The following is a 21,186-nucleotide window of genomic DNA, read 5'->3' as shown; positions in this document are numbered from 1 at the left end:
ACCGGGACTAAAGAACAACACCTTTAGCCCCGGATTGCTAGTCCCGGTTGGGAAACCGGGAGTAGAGCTAGTTCCCAACCGGGACTAAAGCTCATTTCTGTAGTAGTGTCTATCTGTCCATCTCTCCCCCGTCCCTTGTTGTATGTCGTCGAGGCTAGGTTCGTTAGAGCAACTCCAACAGTTTGCTAAAAGGACTTGGCATCCTAGGATTTTTGCCAAAAACAAAAAATGAGCCTCCAACAAGTTGGCAAAAGTAGTTGGCATTTTGGGGAACTTGGCATCCTAGGCCCTTCCACGCGCATATTTACGCCTGCTTCGGTCGCTTGCCATCGCGAATTCGGGCGACGCCGCTGCTTGTCCTATGCGCGCGAAGCAGTCCCGCCTTTCCTTTCCCGCGCGCGCGAACAGCCAGGCGCGGCTTCCTTTATCTCGCGTGGCAGCGTCGCGAGGAGTAGTAGACGGACCGCCGGCGCCCTTCTTCGTCGCGAGTTGGAGGAGACGGCCGGATCGCCGACGGATGCTGTCGCGAGGAGACAAGGATCAACGCGAGCAGAGAAGGTAGGTTCTTCCCTCGATCTCGTTTCATCGATCTTTATTATCGTTGGCTGTCGGCGGCTGCTAGGGTATTGCTAGGATCCGATCAGCTAGGTCTGATGAGCTGCACTTTTTTGTTATCCCGATCAAGCACCGTAGATCGATCTGCAGGTGCACGCTAGGTATCAGCTAGGCAACATCGATCTACACCGGTGCACACGCGAGTCCTTCCCCGTCGAGGCACTCGATGTTCCCGGGGATCCCAATGCAACGCGAGTAGGCAACTTCTGCGATTCTTTTCCTTCGACTTCTACGCGACTTACTTTGGACTTCCTTTCGCCCTTTCATTCTACACGACGGCAGAGGGAGGAAGAGATGGGCGGCGGCAGAGGGACGAAGAACGGGCGGCGGCAGAGGGAGGAGATTGGCGCCGCGGCCCTGTACACGCGTCGAAGATGGACGGACGCGCCGCGCGATCTCCTTCGCGCGAGATGAAGGGGCGTCGCCCCAGCACCGACCCCGCAAAAAATTAAGACATGTGGGCCACCAATTTTCAATTTGCCAAGCCCAAATAGCAAACTATTGGAGAAGGCCTCTTTTTTCACTTGGCATTTGGTTTTGAGACTCGGCAAAACTATAGATTTGCCAAGTGATGCAAACTGTTAGAGTTGCTCTTACAGGCGATCGCGCTAGCCTCCTCACCATCTACGGCCGTTGTCTGCTACAATGCCGAACTACGTGCCACCGCAGCCCATCCGCGCTAGCTCCCCATCCTCAATATCCGTAAGGCCTCAAGAAAGCAGGCTAAAAGAAGCCCAATAGAAGTTTTTCAGCCCAAACCCAAAGCGTGAAAATATATAGTGCATCACGGCGTCACCCTAGCCCCAATGCTCCTCTCCCGTTCCTAGCCACCGGTTCCCCTCCCCCCGACGCTTCATCCGCTCCCTCAATTCCTCTCTCCCCTTCCGCTGCTGCTTCCCCTCGCCCTTCTCCATCCCCGTGGTGATCCTGGCTTGCTCCCGCTGTTGTTGCACCTCCTCCTCCTTCCTCATCCCAAATTGCAGCGCTAGTTGCTCTCGCTACCGATGCATCTAGGTGCTCCCACTACAGCTGCTTCATTGTCAATGCGCCTGGGCGGGATGAGGTACCTTTGGGCTCACCTCCTCACTAGCAATCCTCTCTTTCTCGCTAGGTTGGCTCCCCCACTGGTTTCATCCTTGCCCGAGCTCCCTCTCGCCGAGATCCATCCTGGGTTGTGCTCGCCACCCTCTGCCGAGCTCCTTTCGACTAGGTGTCAGTTATATGGACTCGGGGTACCTCATCACCTGAATGTGAGGCCCAACTCAAGCAGGTGCGTCACAGACCTAAAGGGCAAGCAAGCGACTAAATGAAGCTTGGCGATCAAGATGTACCTACTATTCAATAAATTTTCTTGCAACCGATGAAGAACCCGTATCTCAACCGAATGGGATCAAAACATGTATATACATGAACTAATGGCTAAGGTACCTACGTAAGCAAAGGAAGTCAAGTCGGAGATGTTGGCGTGGCACACTTCTGTAACACCCCAGGTGTTTATCACCAGTTAGGCAATGGGTTTGAGCTCAAACATGACATGTCAAGTGGTAATCAAGGTGTAAAGATCAAATCTACATGATGGAGCTCCAACTTAAACTTGGGCCACGCACAAATGCTTACATATGGACCCTTATTAAGATTATGCAAGAGTAATGCTAAACATGCTTCTTCCATGTACATTACATCCACATGCATCCATCTAGACCCGTGGAAAAGTTTCATGAAGTTTGGAATTAAAAAGTCACATGAAATGATAAGTCATATCTTTGCATGAATTGCTTTATCAAGTGGATGGAAACCTATGAAGCCAACCAAACCTTGGTACCTTGCTCAAACAACTCTAATTGAACTCTACAACAAAAGTTATGAATGGTTCGTGTTGAGCGAAGGTGGAGAAAATGTCCGAAAATAATGGCAACCCTATATTTTGTAGCAGAAAGGACTTTGCGTTGACCGAGAAATAAAGTTGACTTCTGGACCAGATATGAGGTTTGACCAAAAATGAAAGTTGAAGAAAAGTTTGAGTATAACAAACTTTGTTAAAGGACCAAGTCATGATTTAGCTTTGAAATAGATCAAAACAGTGCTCAAAGTATAAGAGAAAAAGCTGAAATCAACCCGACCGTGTTTGCAGTCCGGATTTCACCGACATCGACGTTGACATTCCGCGTTCTCCAAATTTTGCTAAGCAACTTGAGTTAGTCTAAAAATAAAAGTTCAAGGTTATGTTATGGAGAAGAGAATGCAAAAAGTTGCACTAAGTTTGATCGAGTTTCGACCTCCGAAAGCGAGTTTCCGTGATCGCTGTTAACATATTAACACTATCATCTTGGAGCTTAATTATCCGCTGTTACAAAGCTCAAATGGCTGGGCACCTTAAATAAGAAACGTAGAGCATGTCGAGGTGAACAAACTTTGTTTTGGGCCCATGAACCAAATCGGCCCGTAGCTAGCCCAAACTCACGCTCCACGCCGGCCACTCCGTCGCCCGCCAAGTGTTCGCGGAAACGCCTCAAAGGACGCCGCGTGGCCTGCTCGTGGCGACCATGCGCGCGCTCACGCCCCACCATTGCCGAGCGCTGCCGCCGCGTGGTCTGCCGCTCTGCCGCGCCCCTGCCCCTCCAAAGCGGACGCCCGAGCCTCCCCACTCCTCCTTCCTCGCGCGCGCACTCGCCCTCCCCCACTCTGCTGCCGTGGGTGCCATGCCATGGCCATGGCCGCCATTGCCGCCGAGCGAAGCTCGAGCTCCCGCTGCTGCTCGCGCCAGGCTGCAGCCGTGCAGCCACACCGCTGCTGGCCGAGCCAGGCCCCGGCACAGCCACTGCTTTCCTTCGCAGCCAGCCGGACAAGTCCCTGAGCTCGCGCCCACTACACAGTTCGTCGCCGCCGCTGCATGTCAACGGCTGTACGTGGCCGGGCCACTGCAGGCCACCGCGGGCCCTGACGAAGCCATGCACCGATGCGCATGAGCCCACGCGTGCTGCGCCGCCACTCCTCGTCGCCGACGGACCGCCAGCCAACCCCGCAGCCGCTGCCGCCGGAGAGGCTGCCATGGCTATCGCTGGCTCACGTGGCCAGGCCACGCTGGGCCTCCGCGGAGCAAGCTGCGGCCACCTACAAGTGCGCACCAACCTCCTGGTGCCTCCCCACCATTCCCCTGCCACCGCCGGCCCTTCTCCGGCCGCCACCGACCGATTCTCCGACGTCCTCTGTTCCAGTTCGCGAGCAGGGACCTTGCCTTCGAATTCAAGTTTTGGGAGGGGCCTTTCTGTGAACCTGTAGACTCAGATGAATAGTGCCGATAAGGACCTAATTGCAGTAAATTGCTGAATCTTTGGAAATTCATAGTAAATCGTAGAAAATTCGTAAAATAGTAAATGTAGACTTTTTGGAATCCTTGTGAAATTCTCTATGAACTAGATCTATAATATTACATGTTTTACTTTAAAGTTTTAGCTGTAAAAATATATTTATGCAGCTAGGTTTGTAATGCTAGTGGTATTTGTTTTTTTTATAACTGTAGATCTAGGGCTCCAAATGAAGTGAAATTTTTGTGGCATGCTACTCATATGATAGTTGATGTGTGGTAAAAATTTCATGAGTATTGGATGAAGTATGAGTGAGTTATTAGTTTATCTTGCTCTCACATGATTTCTTGTTTTAGTAGCTTGTCTTTTTCATAGAGGTTGCTATACATATTCAAATAGAGTGAAATTTGTACAGTAGACTATTGAGAGGATATGTGAGCCACTGTAATTTTTGTAGAATTTATTATATACTTTTGGTATATGTTCATTAAGGCACCTTGTTATCTAAAATAAATTAAGAAATGTATTAAAAGAATTTATTAGGTCATGGACACTAGGTTTTATGGTGTTCTTTAGTCATGTGTGAAATGTTGGTAAAGTTGGTTTAGCCTAATTATGTGTTTGCAATATAAGTTAATAATTATTTTCTTGCCGATGTGGTTTATGGACAGATCTGAGAACTTAGCAAAGTTCTTCATGATAATGTGCTTTGTTGTGAAACTTGTTAATACAAAAGTTGTAGATAATTCATGTATCTAGCTGCTATTAAAATTTGGTGTCATTTGGCCAAGTAGTTTAAGAGTTACAATGGTTTAAAGTTAGAGTACAGGATTTGTTGCTCTCTGTTTTGTATGAACCAGTTCTGTAAAGGTATAATTTCAACCTACTTAACTTGGGAATCATGCTGTGATGGTTATGTATGAAATGTAGATAATTTCATAAGCTTTTCAAAATGTCTTCTTGCAAGTCATTTGGATTTGTGTAACTACAGTTATGCTTCTCTGAAGTTGCAATCAGTTTTATGTCCATGTCTGGATAGGTCTGAAACATCTACATGTTTGACCTGTTTAACTTTGTAATTAGCTTTTGATGTAAACATCAATATGGTATACAATTTCTATGGATTTTCATAAAGTCTTAGATCATCCTTGTGGGATGTTTGTAGCTTAAGTTATGTTTGAAACAAGTGACTGTTTGCTGCTGTCTAAATCTGCTTGTATCTAGAATTGTTTGCTTCTACTTGCTCTTGTTTGTATGATTGCAAATGGTTATCTTGGACACCTAGAGTTAAGGTAGCATGCCTAAAATGTTTTGCTAAATTGTGAAGTACTTGATCATGTATAGCTAGCTGGTTGTATGACATGCTTATGTGTGTATAGTGTAACATATGCTTGTTTAGTATGCTTGTTGCATTCCTTCATGTGTATTCTTTATGTTCATGCATCTGCATCTATGCATCTCATCCTAGGTACGCTAGGTACAGCACGTGGACGTGGGGCGCATGATGTGGAGATAGATGACGGTGTATGGTGGACCTATCCTGAAGGTGGAAGGACTGGACAAGTGCTAGAACGGGAGATGCTCACTTAGCGAGTGTCGTCTACCTAACACTGACTTGTGTCGGATCCCAGGCAAGCCCCGGAGCATATTAAGCCTCCTAATTTTCGAAATGCAGTTACAATATTATTGTTACATATATATTGTTGCATTAAGTTTAGGCGTTGGATGAAAACACTTGCTGCATTGGTTACCCATTCCTTGTCCAGATATTGTTACCCTGAATCCTATGTAGCTCAGGCTCGAGTAGTGCTTAGCCCTGCTTAAACGCGGTAGAAGTCGGGTGATTTCCTGTCACCTGCGAGATATAGGATGATACATGTGGCACGGTTGGCTATATTTGCTATCGTGGAAAAGAACCAGTCTTAATTTGAAATGAAGACCGGACGGAGGCTTGCCGGTTTGCAGTGACTCCGTCTGTGTCGATTAAGGACTGGATCTTGGAGCCTTTCCTGTTCATGTTGAACGCATGCCTCTCTCTTAGTTGGCCGGCCCGATGACCGACCGCGAAGCCGAGTAGCTCACCTCAGGCCGGGAGTCGATAAGTATAAAGTGCGCCTCGGAAGGGAGCCGTAGGCGTGAGTCCAAGGGCAGGTGATTTAAAAGTCCTGATCGTCCTGGCAGAAGGGTAATCCCTGAGAGTGCTGGCGCTGATCGAACCCGCGAATTTGGTTCCTGAGATGTCCCAAAGGTGACCCACGGCTACCCTTGCTAAGTATGCCAGGGTGAGAGTTAGGAATACCCCCTCAGCTGAGTTGTAATTCGATTCGAGTCGCCGTCTCTCCCGGTTAGTGAGAACTTGACGGGCTTATCTCCAATGTAGATACACTAAATAACCTAATGGTTCGGAAATGATGATATGATGATGACAGCCTTATTATACCTGCTATGGTTAATATTGATTGCTCCTAATAAGTGAGTGCTCTAGTACAGGTGCTAATCTAGTGGACAGGTAAATGATGATAAGCTTGATGCTAAGTTTAAATTGGTTACTATGTTCATAAGCTCTTTTATGCAAAAGTGTCAAGCTAGCCCACCTCATAAGCCTTGCATGACCCTTGGTGTCTTTTATTTTTGGTTTTCGACGGGTAAGTCTGGCTGAGTACATTTGAGTACTCAGGGTTTATCCCACCATGTTACAGGTGAAGTTCTCGGCCTGTGAAGATGGTGGTTAACCGCCGGTGGCTCGGTGATTCTATAGTTACTTCTCATCTATATGCTTTTGTCGGATGATGTCACTTATGCTAGCAATGTATTTGGAACATATATTAAGGTAATCTTTTGAAAGCTATGTTGTTTTCACTAATCGGTTTTGAAACCCAAACTTGTACTATTATTTGCGAAATCCATTTGTAATATTATTTTCCGCTGCAACCCTGCGTATGTGATGTGTATTTGCTTAATCACGCGATCTTGGTTGTGATGTTGATTTACCGAGGTCTTTCGGGACACTCGGCGGACTACCGGGTTTATATGAGTGAAAGTATGTGTGTGTCAACGTATTAGCGGGGACAGCCGTACTTGATCTTGTATAAATTGGGCGGTTCTGTTACAACTTCTGGGTCACACCATTCAGTTTGGCGTGTCTCAGCTGATCAATCACGACATCCACGGTGGTGCGACTCAATTGCATTCCATATCGACAGTTTATGTGGAAAGTGTTCTCTTGACGTGCTAGTGCTAGTTAGTCACTGTAGTGACGAGTCGCTCCATAACTTTTGGCTAGTTCCCAAAAATTTAGTTTGGGATGTGCTCTTTTTACAATATTTGTTTTTTGGGCTAAAATAAAAATCCTTCTAGAGGAGACTAGGTTGTCTGTCCGGTCTCTCCCCATTAAAATATTTTTTGCCTAATTTAATAATTCGAGAAAACTATTTCTAGAGGAGGCTGGGTTACGGTCCACCTTTAGAAATCGATCTCTAGACAAGGCTAGATACTCGCCTCTGAAAATCAATGATTCGTAGAGACGCATAGGTAGAGGACGAGCAAGTAGCTGCCTTTGCGAATGGTTTGTGGTTACCACTAAAAGAGAGAATTACCTCCTTGGTCTAAAACTACTTTCTTTCTAGGCCCTTTTAGTTTTAAAGTTATCTATTTGGTCCAAAATATATATAACTATGCTTCCTTATATGGCCCTTCTGTTAGATTTGGACATTAACGTGTTGAGTGAGGCATGAATTGACCTTTTTACCCTAAGGCGAGGTAGGCAAGAGTGTAGAGTTCAGTTTAAATATGTTTCATTTTGAGATAGCCCTAAAAATAGTCTAAACAATCCTCAAAATGAAAGATATCAAAATTGAACTCTACACTCTTGCCTATCTCATCCAGGGATAAAAAGGTCAATTCACGGCCTGCTTAACACCGTTAGTGGCCAAATCTAACGGAAGGGCCATATAAGATAGCAAAGTTGTATTTCAAGCCAAATAGGTAACTTCAAAACTAAAATTAAGGTCCAAGAAAGGAAGCGAAACATTTTAGGGCCAAGAAAGTAATTATCTCCCACTAAAAACCTTGTTGTAATAGTGGCAAGGCGGTAGACTATAAACCTAGAATTGCAATGTTTTCAATGGTACGAAGGTAATACTAGTAGTGCCACTTAGAAAAATACACAATTCCTTTCGTTTCTTTTACTTAATGCATGAGACACTCAATTCTCGTTGTGTATCTGTGTATGTACCATATATCGATATGCATGCCTTGATTCTCTTTTGCAAATAATGTATGAGCCACAAACAATGACTCAAGTGTATATTATATGCACAAAAAGCTCAAGCGTACGTTGGTACCACACACCTCTGTTTTCGAATGCAAGTGAGCCATGCACTAATTCGTGGAGAGGCATGTGTGGTGATACTATTCGGCAATGATGACTATACACACAACTGATACATCGCGGAGATGAGCGTGTGCCTGTCACAAAAAGTGTAGCGCTCAAACTGGTCGCCACATTTTTTTAAAATACTTTGGTAATTAAAGAAATGAGGCAAAACGTATGAGACACATAGCTATGAAAGTTTGGCAAGCCGCTGTGGCATGAAACCAAACACGAGCTTAGAAACCAGCAGCATGCCTAAGGTGTGTGTCATGGCAAGATTCGGTAAGCAACCAAACATGCTGTTAATCGTTATCCTAAGTTAAGCCATCTTAAATTTCATAGAGGTTGTTTGAATCCACTAAGCAAATAGTGAGCAGCTAAAAATTAGCTAGGTGGCAGTGGCACACTAGTGGAGGGATGGGCTTTACTCCCGGTGGAGAACCCCCTCTAGTCCCGGTTCTCCACCCGGGAGCAAGCATCCGGGACTAAAGGATGGTCCTTTAGTCCCGGGTCACCTTTAGTCCTGGTGGATAACACCAACCGGGACTAAAGGTCCTCCCAGCTTTAAAAAAATAATGTCTCCCACCACTGCGTCCCGTGAGATTTGAACCCAAGACCTCATGCATTGCCTCGTGCATAGCTTACCACCTCACCTACACAACACATCTAACAATGGATGGGATGCTTCCCTTTTGAACTAACCCATTGGGGGACCTTTAGTTCCGGTTGGTGTTACCAACCGGGACTAAAGGGTCCTTTAGTCCGGGTTGGTGTTACCAACCGGGACTAAAGGTTGAGGACTTTTAATCCCGGTTGGTGGCTCCAACCGGGACTAAAGGTCCACCTTTAGTCCCGGTTGGTGTCTCCAACCGGGACTAAAGGTCCCCTACCACTGTGCCGAGCGCAGTAGCCGTTGGGCAGGGGACCTTTAGTCCCGGTTGGAGACACCAACCGGGACTAAAGGTCTCTCTAGTCCTGGGCGCAAAAAATATCGAGACTAGAGCCCATTTTGGCCTCGGATGAAAGGTCTGTTCTCTACTAGTGGCAGCAGCGAGCGAGCCTTGGATGGGTGGAGGAACTCCCGAGGTGGAAAAGGCGCCTACATTGGTGGGGTGTCGCTCGGCAGGGGAGACTAGGCCTCATTGAGGTCGATGTCAACATGTTGCAAGCGATCCATGATGAGGTGGGGATCGGGCTCGTGCTTATGCAAGAATGAGGGCCCTCGGCATGGCCTTGAGGAGGTGGTGGGTGGGGAGCGTGAGGGGAGTTTTTTTGGGGGGGGGGTGGAGCGAGAATGGCGAGAGAGAGCCGCACGAGCAAAGCCACACTAGGGTTAAGGAAGGGCGGCAATTCGGACGGGAGCACAGATGAGCCACGCAACGCAGGTCCAGGTGCCCCAGAGGAAATGAAAGGGACCCAACATGCCTAATAAGCTAGCTAATTGTTAGCATTGAACCCCACCTAACAACAATCTTACTATGGCCATTCCATCTGTTGGTGTTTTGGTCCAACGGGTCCTCAACCGACTAGTGAAAGTGTACTGCGTGCCCCTAATCCCAGATGGTGATGCAAAGAGACATAAGGTTTATACTGATTCAGGCAATAGGTGTCCTACGTCCAGTCTGAGAGAGCGATCTTGTATTCCTTGCACCGAGGTGCTTGTAGTAGGGGCTTACAAGCTGAGCGAGAGAGGGAGCTAGTCCTAGGTCTCTGCGTAGAGTAGCGTGGGTGGCTTGAGATGTTGATCTCTTGCAATGAGGGAGCGTGTGTGTTACAGAGCATTGTACGTTGCTTGTACGTGTGTCTCCGATCTCCCCCAGAAGCGGCCCTGGCCACTCCCTTTTATAGTCGAAGGGAGGCACAGGGGCGGTACATGTATTTGCTATGTGGCGTTTTATGAGCAGAGGCGGTATGTCCGAGCCCTGTAGCTCGTCACAGTGGCGGCATGGTCGATGGAGCGGTCTTGTCCTCGGTGCACTGGAGCGACACGCCGGTCATGCCTGATCCTGTGCGACGTGGGAGCTCCTATGGTGGCATGCGCGCCTTCTTCTGTTGGAGGCGTGCTGGTCACTGTATGTTTGATCGGCGCGGAGAGCCGAGGCTGGGTAGATGCGACGGTGCGGGTGCGCTGACTCTGAGGCTATAGGAGCTTGGCCTTGTGCACGACGTGAGAGCTCCTGCAGCTTGACGCAGGGCATGGCGCGTACTACGGACGACGTGTCGGTCCCAGAGTGCTTACAACATAGAGAGCCAAGGCCCAGTCGGTGCAGAGGCTGAACCATTGTGGGGGGCTCGGCGGCACGAGTCCCGAGGCTATAGGAGCCTAAAAGCGGATAGCCGAGGCTCGGAGGGAGCAGTTGGTCTTGTACGTCGATTCCGAGGCTATAGGGACCCGGACTTGACTTTCCACGCCGCGCTATCCTTGGAGCAGGGTTAGGCAGCACAGTGCAGCGCGTGTGTCAGCCGTGGGCATAGTGGCGAGCACAGTGGCTGATAACCCCTGCCCTATCCTGTCCCGGATGGCATGGCGTCGATGTGACTCCCATCTCATCGGCCACTCCGCCGTATCGTGCCGTCGTTCGGCTGACGTCGCGGGAGTGGTTGGACGCGTTAGTTGGATGTGACGTCCCGTCAGAGAAGTCGATCAAGGCGGTGGTGATGAGGTTGATGCCGAGCCGGCCTCGAGCGAGTCACTAACTAGGTGCTCGTCTGAGGCCTCATGGCGCAGGGCCTCAGGCGAGTCAGAGAATTGGTACCTCGTTCGAGGCCTTGCGCGCGGGGCCTCAGGCGAGTCGGAGAACCGGTACCTCGTTTGAGGCCTTATGGCGCGGGGCCTCGGGCGAGTCGGAGAATCAGTACCTCGTCCGAGGCCTTGCGCGTGGGGCCTCGGGCGAGTCGGAAAATCGGTACCTCGTCCGAGGCCTCGTGGTTTCATTCCGGACCGAGCCCGCTTCGGGTGAGCCCGGATATTGTTCGAGGTGGGCCGGGCGGTCCAGCCGGGCCTCGGATAAGGTGGGGGTTTGCCGGTGGTTGTCTCTTGGCTTTGATATTTACAAGGTCTAAGCGATTTTTTTGGTTCTTGCTTAGGGGACCTCTTTTTATGGTACCCGACAGTAGCCCCCGAGCCTTGGGGAGAGTGTGAGTGCTCTTCCTGAGGTTTTGACAAGACTTGGCTCGCGGCAGCTCCTGGCGGGATGGTGTTTCGTACTCGAGGCTTCGGTGGGTGCGCGCGAGCGCACCCACCGGGTGTAGCCCCTGAGGCCCTGGAGGAGTGGATTTATTCCTCTAGGGGCTTTTTTCATGTTGAGTGAGGGGTTTTATCGTGTTTGTCGAGCCCCTGAGTGTGAGTTCGGGTCGCTGGGCCTCGGCTTGGTTGTAGGAAGAGCCCCCGAGCCTCTGCTCGGAGCAAGAGGGCGATCAGGAGTTTCCCTGTCTTTTTTGTGCGACCCTCGCGCATCCTTTTTGTTCGAAAGGAGGGGTGGAGTATGCCAGGATACCCTTAGTGGGCGAGCAGTGACACCTCTGATGAGCTGTTATCGGGTAAGTCCGAGTGGAGGCCCGTGCCCCATTCGATAGGGGTCAGCTAGCGGTCCAGAGACGCACTCCAAAAGTACCAGAGGGCTTCTCTAGTGGGTCCTAGGGCCGTTCGATTGGCCCCGGGGGCTCGGTGCCTCCCTACGGTGGGATCCCATTCAGAGACCTCCCTGCCGGTCTCGGACACGACTTAGGGCATCCCAAGCAATTGCTTGCTTGGGCCTCGGCCATGTACGGGCTCGCCCATAGTCATCCCTAACTCTATTTGTCCTGGGGCAGCTATCGAGACCCTCGGGAGCCCAGCCTTCGAACCCCTAGACCGTAACGGGCTCGGTGCCCAGTTCCTTAGTCTAAAAGGAATCGGGTGGGGGATATTTCCTTCCCATCAGCTGACGACGGCAGGTGCGCCTTTTGAGGCGGTTCCTCAGGGAGACAAAACGACACCTGCCATCACTATGGTCGGATGCGATGCGACATCTGTGGATGGGACGTTATTGTGTGCGCGCGGTTAATAAGAAAAAGGTGGACGCGTGGGCGGTTTGGTTAGATCTGGATTAACCGTGCTAGATCTGAGGGAAACTTTCCTGGTTTTGTCGCCCACCTGTTTTGCCCTCTTTCCTCCCTCATAAATACATGATGAGCCGCGCCCCGCCCCTCCTTACCTTTTCCGCTTGCGTTCGCCCTTTCTGCCCTCGAGCGGTTGCTAAGAATAGAGGAAGAGAGCGCCGGGGAGAAGGAGGGAGAAGGGGGAGGAAAGGAAAGAGAGAGAGAGAGATAGCGAGAGCACGCCTTACCGCCATAGCCACATTCTCCACCGTACCCATGGCCGGCGGCGCTATTGTCCGATGTGTACGCGGCGACACTGCAGTCGCTCATCGACGACGGTCTCCTCCGCCTAGTCACCGACCCCAATAGATCGGAGTGGATCGCTCTAGGGGATGAGCCGGAGCCGAGGCTACGCGATGGCTACATCATGAGCTTCGTGGCCTTCCACGAGCATGGCCTCGGCTTGCCGATGGACCGGTTCATGCGGGCGCTCCCACATTACTATGGCGTGGAGCTCCACAACTTCAACCCTAACTCCATCGCATAGGCAGCCATCTTCATCGCCGTCTGTGAGGGGTACCTAGGCATTGCCCCCCACTGGGAGCTGTGGCTCCACTTTTTTGGGTGGGGCTCACCACCAAGCCGGCGGGCACGAAGGGCATGCAGAAGGCGTTGAGGGCCGGTGGCTGCACTCTACAAGTGTGCTAAGACCGGCAGCCCTTCTACATCCTGGCCCAGCTCGCGTCGTCCAACTGTCACTGGTACAATAGCTGGTTCTACCTCCGCAATGATGATGGCAGGCTTCCCCCCTATACCGGGCAGGTCGTGGAGAGCTAGTCGGAGAGGTGGAGGTACGGCGTCCCGTTGGCTGATCAGTCCAAGCTACAGCCGCTCCTGAGGGCGCTGGAGAGACCATGCGGCCGCAGCCTTACGGCGACCATGGTCATGGCGGCCTTCCACCACCGGAGGGTGCTGCCGCTGATGGCTCAACGACAACGCCTATTCGAGAAGACACCGGGTGAGCCGATCGACGACATCCGGTTGTCCACCGTCGCCCTTTCCAACAAGGAGATTCTACGTTGGGTGAGAGAGATGGTGGAGGGGCGGTAGAGGAGCAGTGATCTGACCCTGTTCCCGATGCGCCCGTCACGGGGGTACATCTCTCTGGTGAGTCACATGTCGCTACAGCCCCCGAGGCCTCCTTGCTCCTTACGTTTTCAATATGTTCCCTTATTTGCGTTTGTCGTTCATGCAGGGGATGAGGGATGTGCGAGCCTCCCCGCCACCCGTTCCTGAGGATGCAGAGCGGCGAGCGGAGAACCGGGCGCACGCCGAGGCGTACAAGGAGCGGAAGGATGCCAAGGAGGCAAGGCGTAAGAGGAAGAGCCTTGAGCGCAACGAGCTAGAGAAACGTCGCCGGCAACAGGGGCATGACGGTCTCCTGGAGGAGCCGTCTCCGTCATCGTCGTTGATGGATTTTTCGAGTGATGACGACGAGAGCGAGGCGGGGCGAGGTCCCCTGGACCACCTCCCTGATGTTAGGGAGACGGTGCCTGGGGCGTCGGCGAGTGGCCTGGTGTCTCCAGGAGGAAGAGGAGAGGGTGCCTCGGGGCTGGCGATCGCCTGCCCCAGGGCCGAGGCCGACACGCCCGAGACACGGGCGTCGGGGAAGCACGCCGTCAGCCCGATGGGCTCGACGACGGAGGTGGAGCGGGCGATGGTGGGGGCGACTCAACTGCCCACGTAGAGGGCCAAGGGGGCATTGGAGTCTGGCGAGGGCTGGCCGGTACTGTCGGACACAGGGGCCGTGCCACTGCCGCCGCCACTACCATTGCCGAGGACGAGGGACGTGGTGCAGAAGCTATTGCTTCCCCGTTTGAGGTAAGTGTTTTGTTAGTGGAGTTTGTAGCATCTCCCACTCGTTCTTTGGTCATATGCTGACCTCGTGAGTGTTTTGTCTTCAGCCAGAAGCATCAGGCAGAAGCGCCTGCCCTGGCGCCACTTAAGGCGCTCAAGGTGAGCACCAGCTCCACTGCTCGATGGGTGGTGGATGCACAGGCCGCCATGCAGCGTGGCACGGTGTCGGCCCGGGCCAACTTGAAGGAGCCAGTCACCCAAGAAGAGGTTACCAAGGTAGCCACGAAGCAGGCGGGGGAGGAGGCGCCTACGCCCCGCGAGGTCGGGGCCACCGAGGGCGAGGCCAAGGCCCCTAGGACCTACGAGGCCGAGGTAGCGGAGGCTGAGGCTTCCAGGGCTTCCGAAGCCAAGGTGGCAGATGCCGAGGCTCCTAGGACCACCGAGGCTGAGGTGGTGGAGGCCAGGGCTTCCAGGGCTTCTGAAGCTGAGGTGGCGGACACCGGGGCTCCTAGGACCATCAAGGCCGAGGTGGCAGAGGCTGGAACTCCTGGGACCACCGAGACCGAGGTGGCAGAGGCTGGCTTGGACGTGGCAGAGCCGACGGCCTAGGATGTGGAGACAGAGGCGGGGCAAGGTTCGGTACCACCCCTGGTCCAAGACCCGCCGTAGTCGTAGGAGAGCGCCCAGGAGGTGGAGGTTCATTCAATCTCCTCCGATGATATTTCTCGGGGGTAGGAGGTGGCGGACACCGAGGTGGCCAGCAGCGCGGAGCAGCCAGCTCTGACTTCTGGCGAGGGGAGCTCGACCCTCATCCAGGTATGACCCGAGCCCCGCAGGTGGGATAGCCCGCGTGTCTTGTGGCAGAGCCATGATGACCCTGAGGGGGAGCCTCTGTTCGCCCTCGAGGATGCAGATGAGGGGGACACTAGGGTTCCCTTGAGCAATTCCGCCAGCTAGTGGAGCAGTCGCTGCAGACAGCGCTATCCATTGTGGCTGACAACCTGCCTGGTGTTGCCTAGGTACGTGCTTTCTTTTCTTGTGCTGTGTCGTCTTTTTCCTGAGTTTTCTCGCAGTGCTTGACATTTGTTCTACATATCCATGAGCTCGAGGCCCGGTCCCTTGAGAAGTCGATGTTCCTTCGGTGGGAGAGGGACGTCTGGGACCAGCTCTAGCAGCAGAAGGACCTGCTCGCCAATGCTAATGAGCTTCTGTTGGCGTGGAGCGCGGAGGTGGAGGACCTCCGCCTTCACTATGCTGACATGAAGGCTGAGGTGGCCATGGCTTGGGAGTAGGCCACCCCTTTGGCGGCATGGATCTAGGAGCTAGAGGAGGAACTGACTCGGGTGGCCGGCGAGCGGGGTACCTTTAGGTCCTAGGCCGAACAAGAGGCAGCCTCTGCCAAGGCCCTCGCCGAGCAGCTAGAGGCGGAGAAGGGCGCGCACCTACTGATGAAAGGTGCCCTGGCGAGGGCTGTCAAGGTGGCCAAGGCCTCCCGGGTCGAGGCCTTAGCCTGGTAGGAAAAGGCTGAGGGTGAGTCCTGTTGAGCCGCGCCCCTTGTTTTATTTGTTATTCTTGCGTTCGAGCCCTAACTCCCCGACGTGATGTAGAGATGGAGAGGGAGGCTTCCAGGGCGGACAAGGCCTCTCGGGTCGAGGTCCAAAACTAGGGGGAGAAAGCCGAGGGTGAGTCTCATAGGCTTGCGCCCCTGTTTGGCTTGTTTTCTTTCGTGCTTAACCCCATCCCGCTTGTCTTGGCGTAGGGTTGAAGAAGGAGGTCTCTCGGGTAGCTGAGGCCTCCGTCGTAGTGCAGGCGGTGCTCGAGGCCGAGATCTAGGAGCACAACGCGCTGTAGAGCGCCGCCCGTACCGCCTGCGAGGCCCTGGAGGTCGGGGGGGTCGAGTCGGGTAGCTCTCTCGGGAGCCGCTTGATCACGTTGAGTGGCTGAGTCCACGAGCGGATCTAGGGGGGCGCTGCATACGGGCGTCAAGTGCACCCTAGCCGTCGTCTCCTCGCACTATGCCGGCATCGACCTCGAGGCTGTCAGCGATGGTTACGTCATGGCTGAGGATGACGAGAAGGCCGAGGAGGAGGTCATGAAGCTAGTGGAGGCGGCTGAGGCCCCTGGCACGGCACTGGCCAGGTTGTTCAAAGAGGAGGTGGTTCCTCCTACGCCGACCGCCGACACTGGCGACCCTAAGTTTTGACCTGGGCCAAAGGGGTCATGCAAATAGATTAGGACTTACATCATTGTACCATGACACTTGTGGCCATCGAAGCCTTTTAAAGTACTTATGTGTATATGCTTTTTAATCATTTTTATTGTATTTCCGAGCCTCTGCCCTTTGTCTCATCTTTGAACATATCTCTTGCAAAAAACTTCCTCGGAGCCTAAGCTGCCCTTCGGGCAAAAGGTGGTGAGGGAGTTGCCATAGCCTAGAGGCGTAGGCCGTCTCATAGCTCGGCCAACCTTTTGGCCCTGAGACAGACTTTTGGTCCTTAGGTTTTTTACAATCGATTTGTCAGAGTACGCGAGAGAGTTTGGCATAGAAATTTTTTCAAAAAGCGACTAAAAAATGGTGTCTGGGACTTAGAGGGGGGTCCCCCCTTCTAGCCCCTGAGGGAGGCTCGGTTCTGTAGAGGCAGAGTCGAGTCTTGTTCGAGCCCCGTGGTGGGCACCTCTGCAGAGGTAGAGCCGAGTCTCCCTTATAGCGTTATCGTAACGCCGATCACCCATCGATGGGCTTGGGGGGTTTCTTGAAAAATTAGAACAACTAAAGAACGCTTCTTTATTGTATTTTGAGAAACAATGTATACAGTGCTTGGGAATTTAAGGGTAGAAGCGACATAGCTGTTCTATGTTCCAAGCGTTGGTGAGGATTTCGCCCTTCTCGTTGGCTAGCTTGTAGGTCCCAGGCTTTAGCACTTGGGCGACGATGTACGGCCGTTCCCATGGCAGGGTCAGCTTGTGGCGGCCCTTATTACTCTGCCTCGGTCTCAGCACCAGGTCGCCCACTTTTAGGTCTCAGCTTCGAATGTGTCGGGTTTGATAGCCTCATAGGGCTTGCTGGTACTTGGCCAAGTGTAGCAGCGCAACATCTCGGGCTTCCTCTAGTTGGTTGAGGGCATCCTCATGGGCAGTGCAGTTGCTTTGCTCGTTGTAGGCCTATAGCCCCGGGGAACTGTACTCCAAGTCAGTGGGGAGGATGGCCTTGCTGAAGACTCAAGGGCCAGGTGGCCCAGGAGAAGGACTGTGGTCCTCCCCACTATCATAGCGACCACCTCGGTGCGGGTGGTAGCCTCAGGCGGGCCCATCGTTGTCGTGGCACCGTTGCCTGCTGACCACATTGTGGTCGCCTTGCGCCTCGTGTTGGTCACTGAGGCGGTCGTGCACTGAGGAGGCCTTGTTGGCTTTTGGTGCCCGAGCAGGCTCGGGACGAACCGAGGCCTCTCTATCCTACCGAGGCGCTGTCGTGGGTAGTTCCGAGGCGCCCCCATGCTGTCGAGAGGCAGAACTTTCAGCCTGATGTATCGTGGTGGTCTCGAGGAGGTCCGGAGCTCATCGTGGACCTATCACCCCTCCGAGGTAGAGGGCTCGGGCATTGTCTGGAGTAGCATCACTGCTGCCATGATGTTCTGGCTAGCGCGATTGAAGATAGGGGTTGCTCGCCCCCTTTGTCGTTGTTGATGCGGTGGTTGACGTCACAAGCCCTCCATCGGGCTGCTCCGCCATCACCGTGACCCCACTGCTCTTGCTTGAGAGTGTCTCAAAGCTGCTGCAGAAGGAGTCGGTCTTGTTCGACCTTGACCTGAAGCTAACGGAGATGCTCTAGGTCTAGGCGTTGAAGTTCCTTAGGGGCGGGGTTCTTGTTCTGCGCTGCCGGGGGCTCAACGTGTGGAGGTGTGGCATCGCCTACCCCCTCGTGGGGTGGGGAGCAATTACCTACCCCTTCGTCCTCATCGCTCACGCTTGGCATCCCGAGCTCGACATTGAAGCACTCACGAGTGGGATCGTAAGTGCCTTCGTCATCGGAGTCGGAGTAGCCGAAGCAGTAGTCGCTCGTGGCCATGAAGCGGCGCATGGCTTTAGGGTCATGATGCCCAAAGAAGTCTGCTCCGGCCCATGCCTCATCCTCCTTCGAGGAGTCAGTGTGGGTGTGGGTCGAGCTTGTGGTGATGAGGTCGAGGGCAAAACGTTGGTGGCGTCCTGGGGGCTCTGCGTGAGCGGAAGCGTAGGCAGAAGCGTAGGCGGTGGCATTGCCTAACCCGAAGGGGTACGGGGATGGTGTCGTCGCCGGGCTCCGCTCCACCGGAGTCGACTCCTTAGGAGGTGGCGGGGCAGAGCTTGATGACGGGGCGTTGCTGCGCGCCACCGGCGTATTTCCCTTGCCCAGGCTTAAGCTAAACAGGTCCCTAGCCAGGGACTCTGTACCAACAGCCGGGTATGGGATACTAGGGGAGCGCGGTGCGTCGCCCTAAGCTCGCATGGTGTCAGGGTGGTCCTACCCACGTTGTGCCTGGCGAGCACGACGAGAGTGGCGGCCCGGGCGCCGCCTACGCCTAGGCTGCTGGTGCGTGATGTCGTCGTCGATCGATGGGGCTCTGGGTGGGAGGAGTACCATATCGTACTCATATCCTAGAGACATGAGCTCTAGGCTCCCGAACCAGATCACCGTGTCGAGACGCCGTGGTCACAAGGGGTCTACCATCCAGAACTTGTTGGGATGACTAAGCTGACACGCAGTATGGCCCCTACCTGGCGTGCCAACTGTCGGTGTTTTGGTCCGGCGGGTCCTCAACCGACTAGTGAAAGTGTACTGCGTGCCCCTAATCCCAGATGGTGATGCAAAGAGACACAAGGTTTATACTGGTTCAGGCAATAGATGCCCTACGTCTAGTCTGAGAGAGCGATCTTGTATTCCTTGCACCGAGGTGCTTGTAGTAGGGGCTTACAAGCTGAGCGAGAGAGGGAGCTAGTCCTAGGTCTCTGCATAGAGTGGCGTGGGTGGCTTGAGATGTTGATCTCTTGCAGTGAGGGAGCGTGTGTGTTACAGAGCGTTGTGCGTTGCTTGCACGTGTGTCTCCGATCTCTCCTAGAAGCGGCCCTGGCCACTCCCTTTTATAGTCGAAGGGAGGCACAGGGGTGGTACATGTATTTGCTATATGGCGTTTTATGAGCAGAGGTGGTATGTTCGAGCCCTGCAGCTCATCACAGTGGCGGCATGGTCGGTGGAGCGGTCTTGTCCTCGGTGCACTAGAGCGACGCGCCAGTCATGCCTGATCCTGTGCGACGTGGGAGCTCCTGTGGTGGCATGCGTGCCTTCTTCTATTGGAGGCGTGCTGGTCACTGTATGTTTGACCAGCACGGAGAGCCGAGGCTGGGTAGATGCGACGGCGCGAGTGCGCTGACTCTGAGGCTACAAGAGCTTGGCCTTGTGCACTATGTGGGAGCTCCTGTAGCTTGACGCAGGGCATGGCGCGTACTGCGGACAACATGCCGGTCCTAGAGTGCTTACAACATAGAGAGGTGAGGGCCAGTTGGTGCAGAGGCTAAACCATTATGGGGGGCTCGGCGGCATGAGTCCCGAGGCTATAGGAGGTCAAAAGCGGATAGCCGAGGCTCGGAGGAAGCAGTTGGTCTTGTACGTCGATTCCGAGGCTACAGGGACCTAGACTTGACTTTCCACACCGCGCTGTCCTTGGAGCAGGGGTTAGGCAGCACAGTGCAGCATGGGCGTCAGCCGTGGGCATAGTGCCGAGGACAGTGGCCGGTAACCCCTGCCCTGTCCTGTCCCGGATGGCATGGCGTCGATGTGACTCCCGTCTCGTCGGCCACTCCGCCGTATCGTGCTATCGTTCGGCTGACGTCGCGGGAGTGGTTGGACGCATTAGTTGGATGTGACGTCCCGTCAGAGAAGTCGGTCAAGGCGGTGGTGATGGGGTTGATGTCGAGCTAGCCTCGAGCGAGTCGGTAACTGGGTGCTCGTCCGAGGCCTTGTGGCGCGAGGCCTCGGGTGAGTTGGAGAATCGGTACCTTGTTCGAGGCCTTGCGCGCGGGGCCTCGGGCGAGTCGGAGAACTGATACCTCATCCTAGGCCTTGTGGCGTGGGGCCTCGGGCGAGTCGGAGAATCGGTACCTCATCCGAGGCCTTGCGCGCAGGGCCTCGGGTGAGTCGGAAAACCGGTACCTCGTCCGAGGCCTCGTGGTTTCATTCTGGGCCAAGCCCGCTTCGGGTGAGCCCAGATATTGTTCGAGGTGGGCCAGGCGGTCTAGCCGGGCCTCGGATAAGGTGGGGGTTTGTCGATGGCTGTCTCTTGGCTTTGATATTTACAAGGTCTAAGCGATTTTTTCGGTTCTTGCTTAAGGGACCCCTTTTTATGGTACCTAACACCATCCTAGATAATAGATTTGACAAAAAGACATTTTTACATCCCACCCATATCCTCCTCTCAAAGTTGACAAGTTGAGTGTACAACTCACCAACTAAGATGGGTTCGACCCTGGCGGCGGCGACAGACACCACCGGGTTGAAAAAGAGATCTAGGACAGTGTGGATGTAAGACACCAGCTCTTCGTCTTCAAGCTTCTTCTCTGCAAATGCCATCTCATCTGCAAGGGCCTTCATCTTCGTGAAGTACTCGTTAATCGATGATGTTCCCTTGGACGCCATGGCGAGCGCCATCCTTGTGCTGATGACACGCACTCACGATTGGGACGTGAACATCCCTTCAATTGTGGCCCATGCCATGACGACCGTCTCGGTTGACAAAACCCACGACAGAATGTCACGCGAGAGCGAAGATAGTAGATAGTTCAGGACCTGCTAGTCCTTCGCTACCACTATTTCATACTCTAGATTAGGTGTGGGTGGCATGTCCTTGTTGTCACCCTTGGACAGAAGGAAGGCTGGGGCGCCTACACCATGGAGTTGATGTAGCCGGCGAGTTGCACCTCCCTCAA

The 21,186-nt window shown here is 53.3% G+C and overlaps 1 protein-coding gene and 1 non-coding gene across 2 annotated transcripts; one reads left to right on the top strand and one right to left on the bottom strand.

The window, feature by feature from the left end:
* The first annotated feature begins 13,311 nt into the window (after positions 1-13,311).
* Positions 13,312-14,838, top strand: LOC136468671 (uncharacterized). The gene is made up of 3 exons (XM_066467160.1): positions 13,312-13,455; positions 13,628-14,115; positions 14,337-14,838. The coding sequence occupies exons 1-3, from the start codon at positions 13,312-13,314 to the stop codon at positions 14,836-14,838; spliced, it is 1,134 nt and encodes a 377-aa protein (XP_066323257.1).
* Positions 14,839-20,673: 5,835 nt separating this feature from the next.
* On the bottom strand, positions 20,674-20,812 carry LOC136478856 (small nucleolar RNA Z247). The gene has a single exon (XR_010764526.1). It is a non-coding gene; the product is annotated as a small nucleolar RNA Z247 (small nucleolar RNA).
* Between the last annotated feature and the right edge of the window lie 374 nt (positions 20,813-21,186).

Source organism: Miscanthus floridulus, chromosome 8, assembly GCF_019320115.1.
Source record: "Miscanthus floridulus cultivar M001 chromosome 8, ASM1932011v1, whole genome shotgun sequence".
Lineage (NCBI taxonomy): Eukaryota > Viridiplantae > Streptophyta > Magnoliopsida > Poales > Poaceae > Miscanthus > Miscanthus floridulus.
Note: the sequence above shows the minus strand (reverse complement) of the source record. Positions and strands in the feature narration are given on the sequence as shown.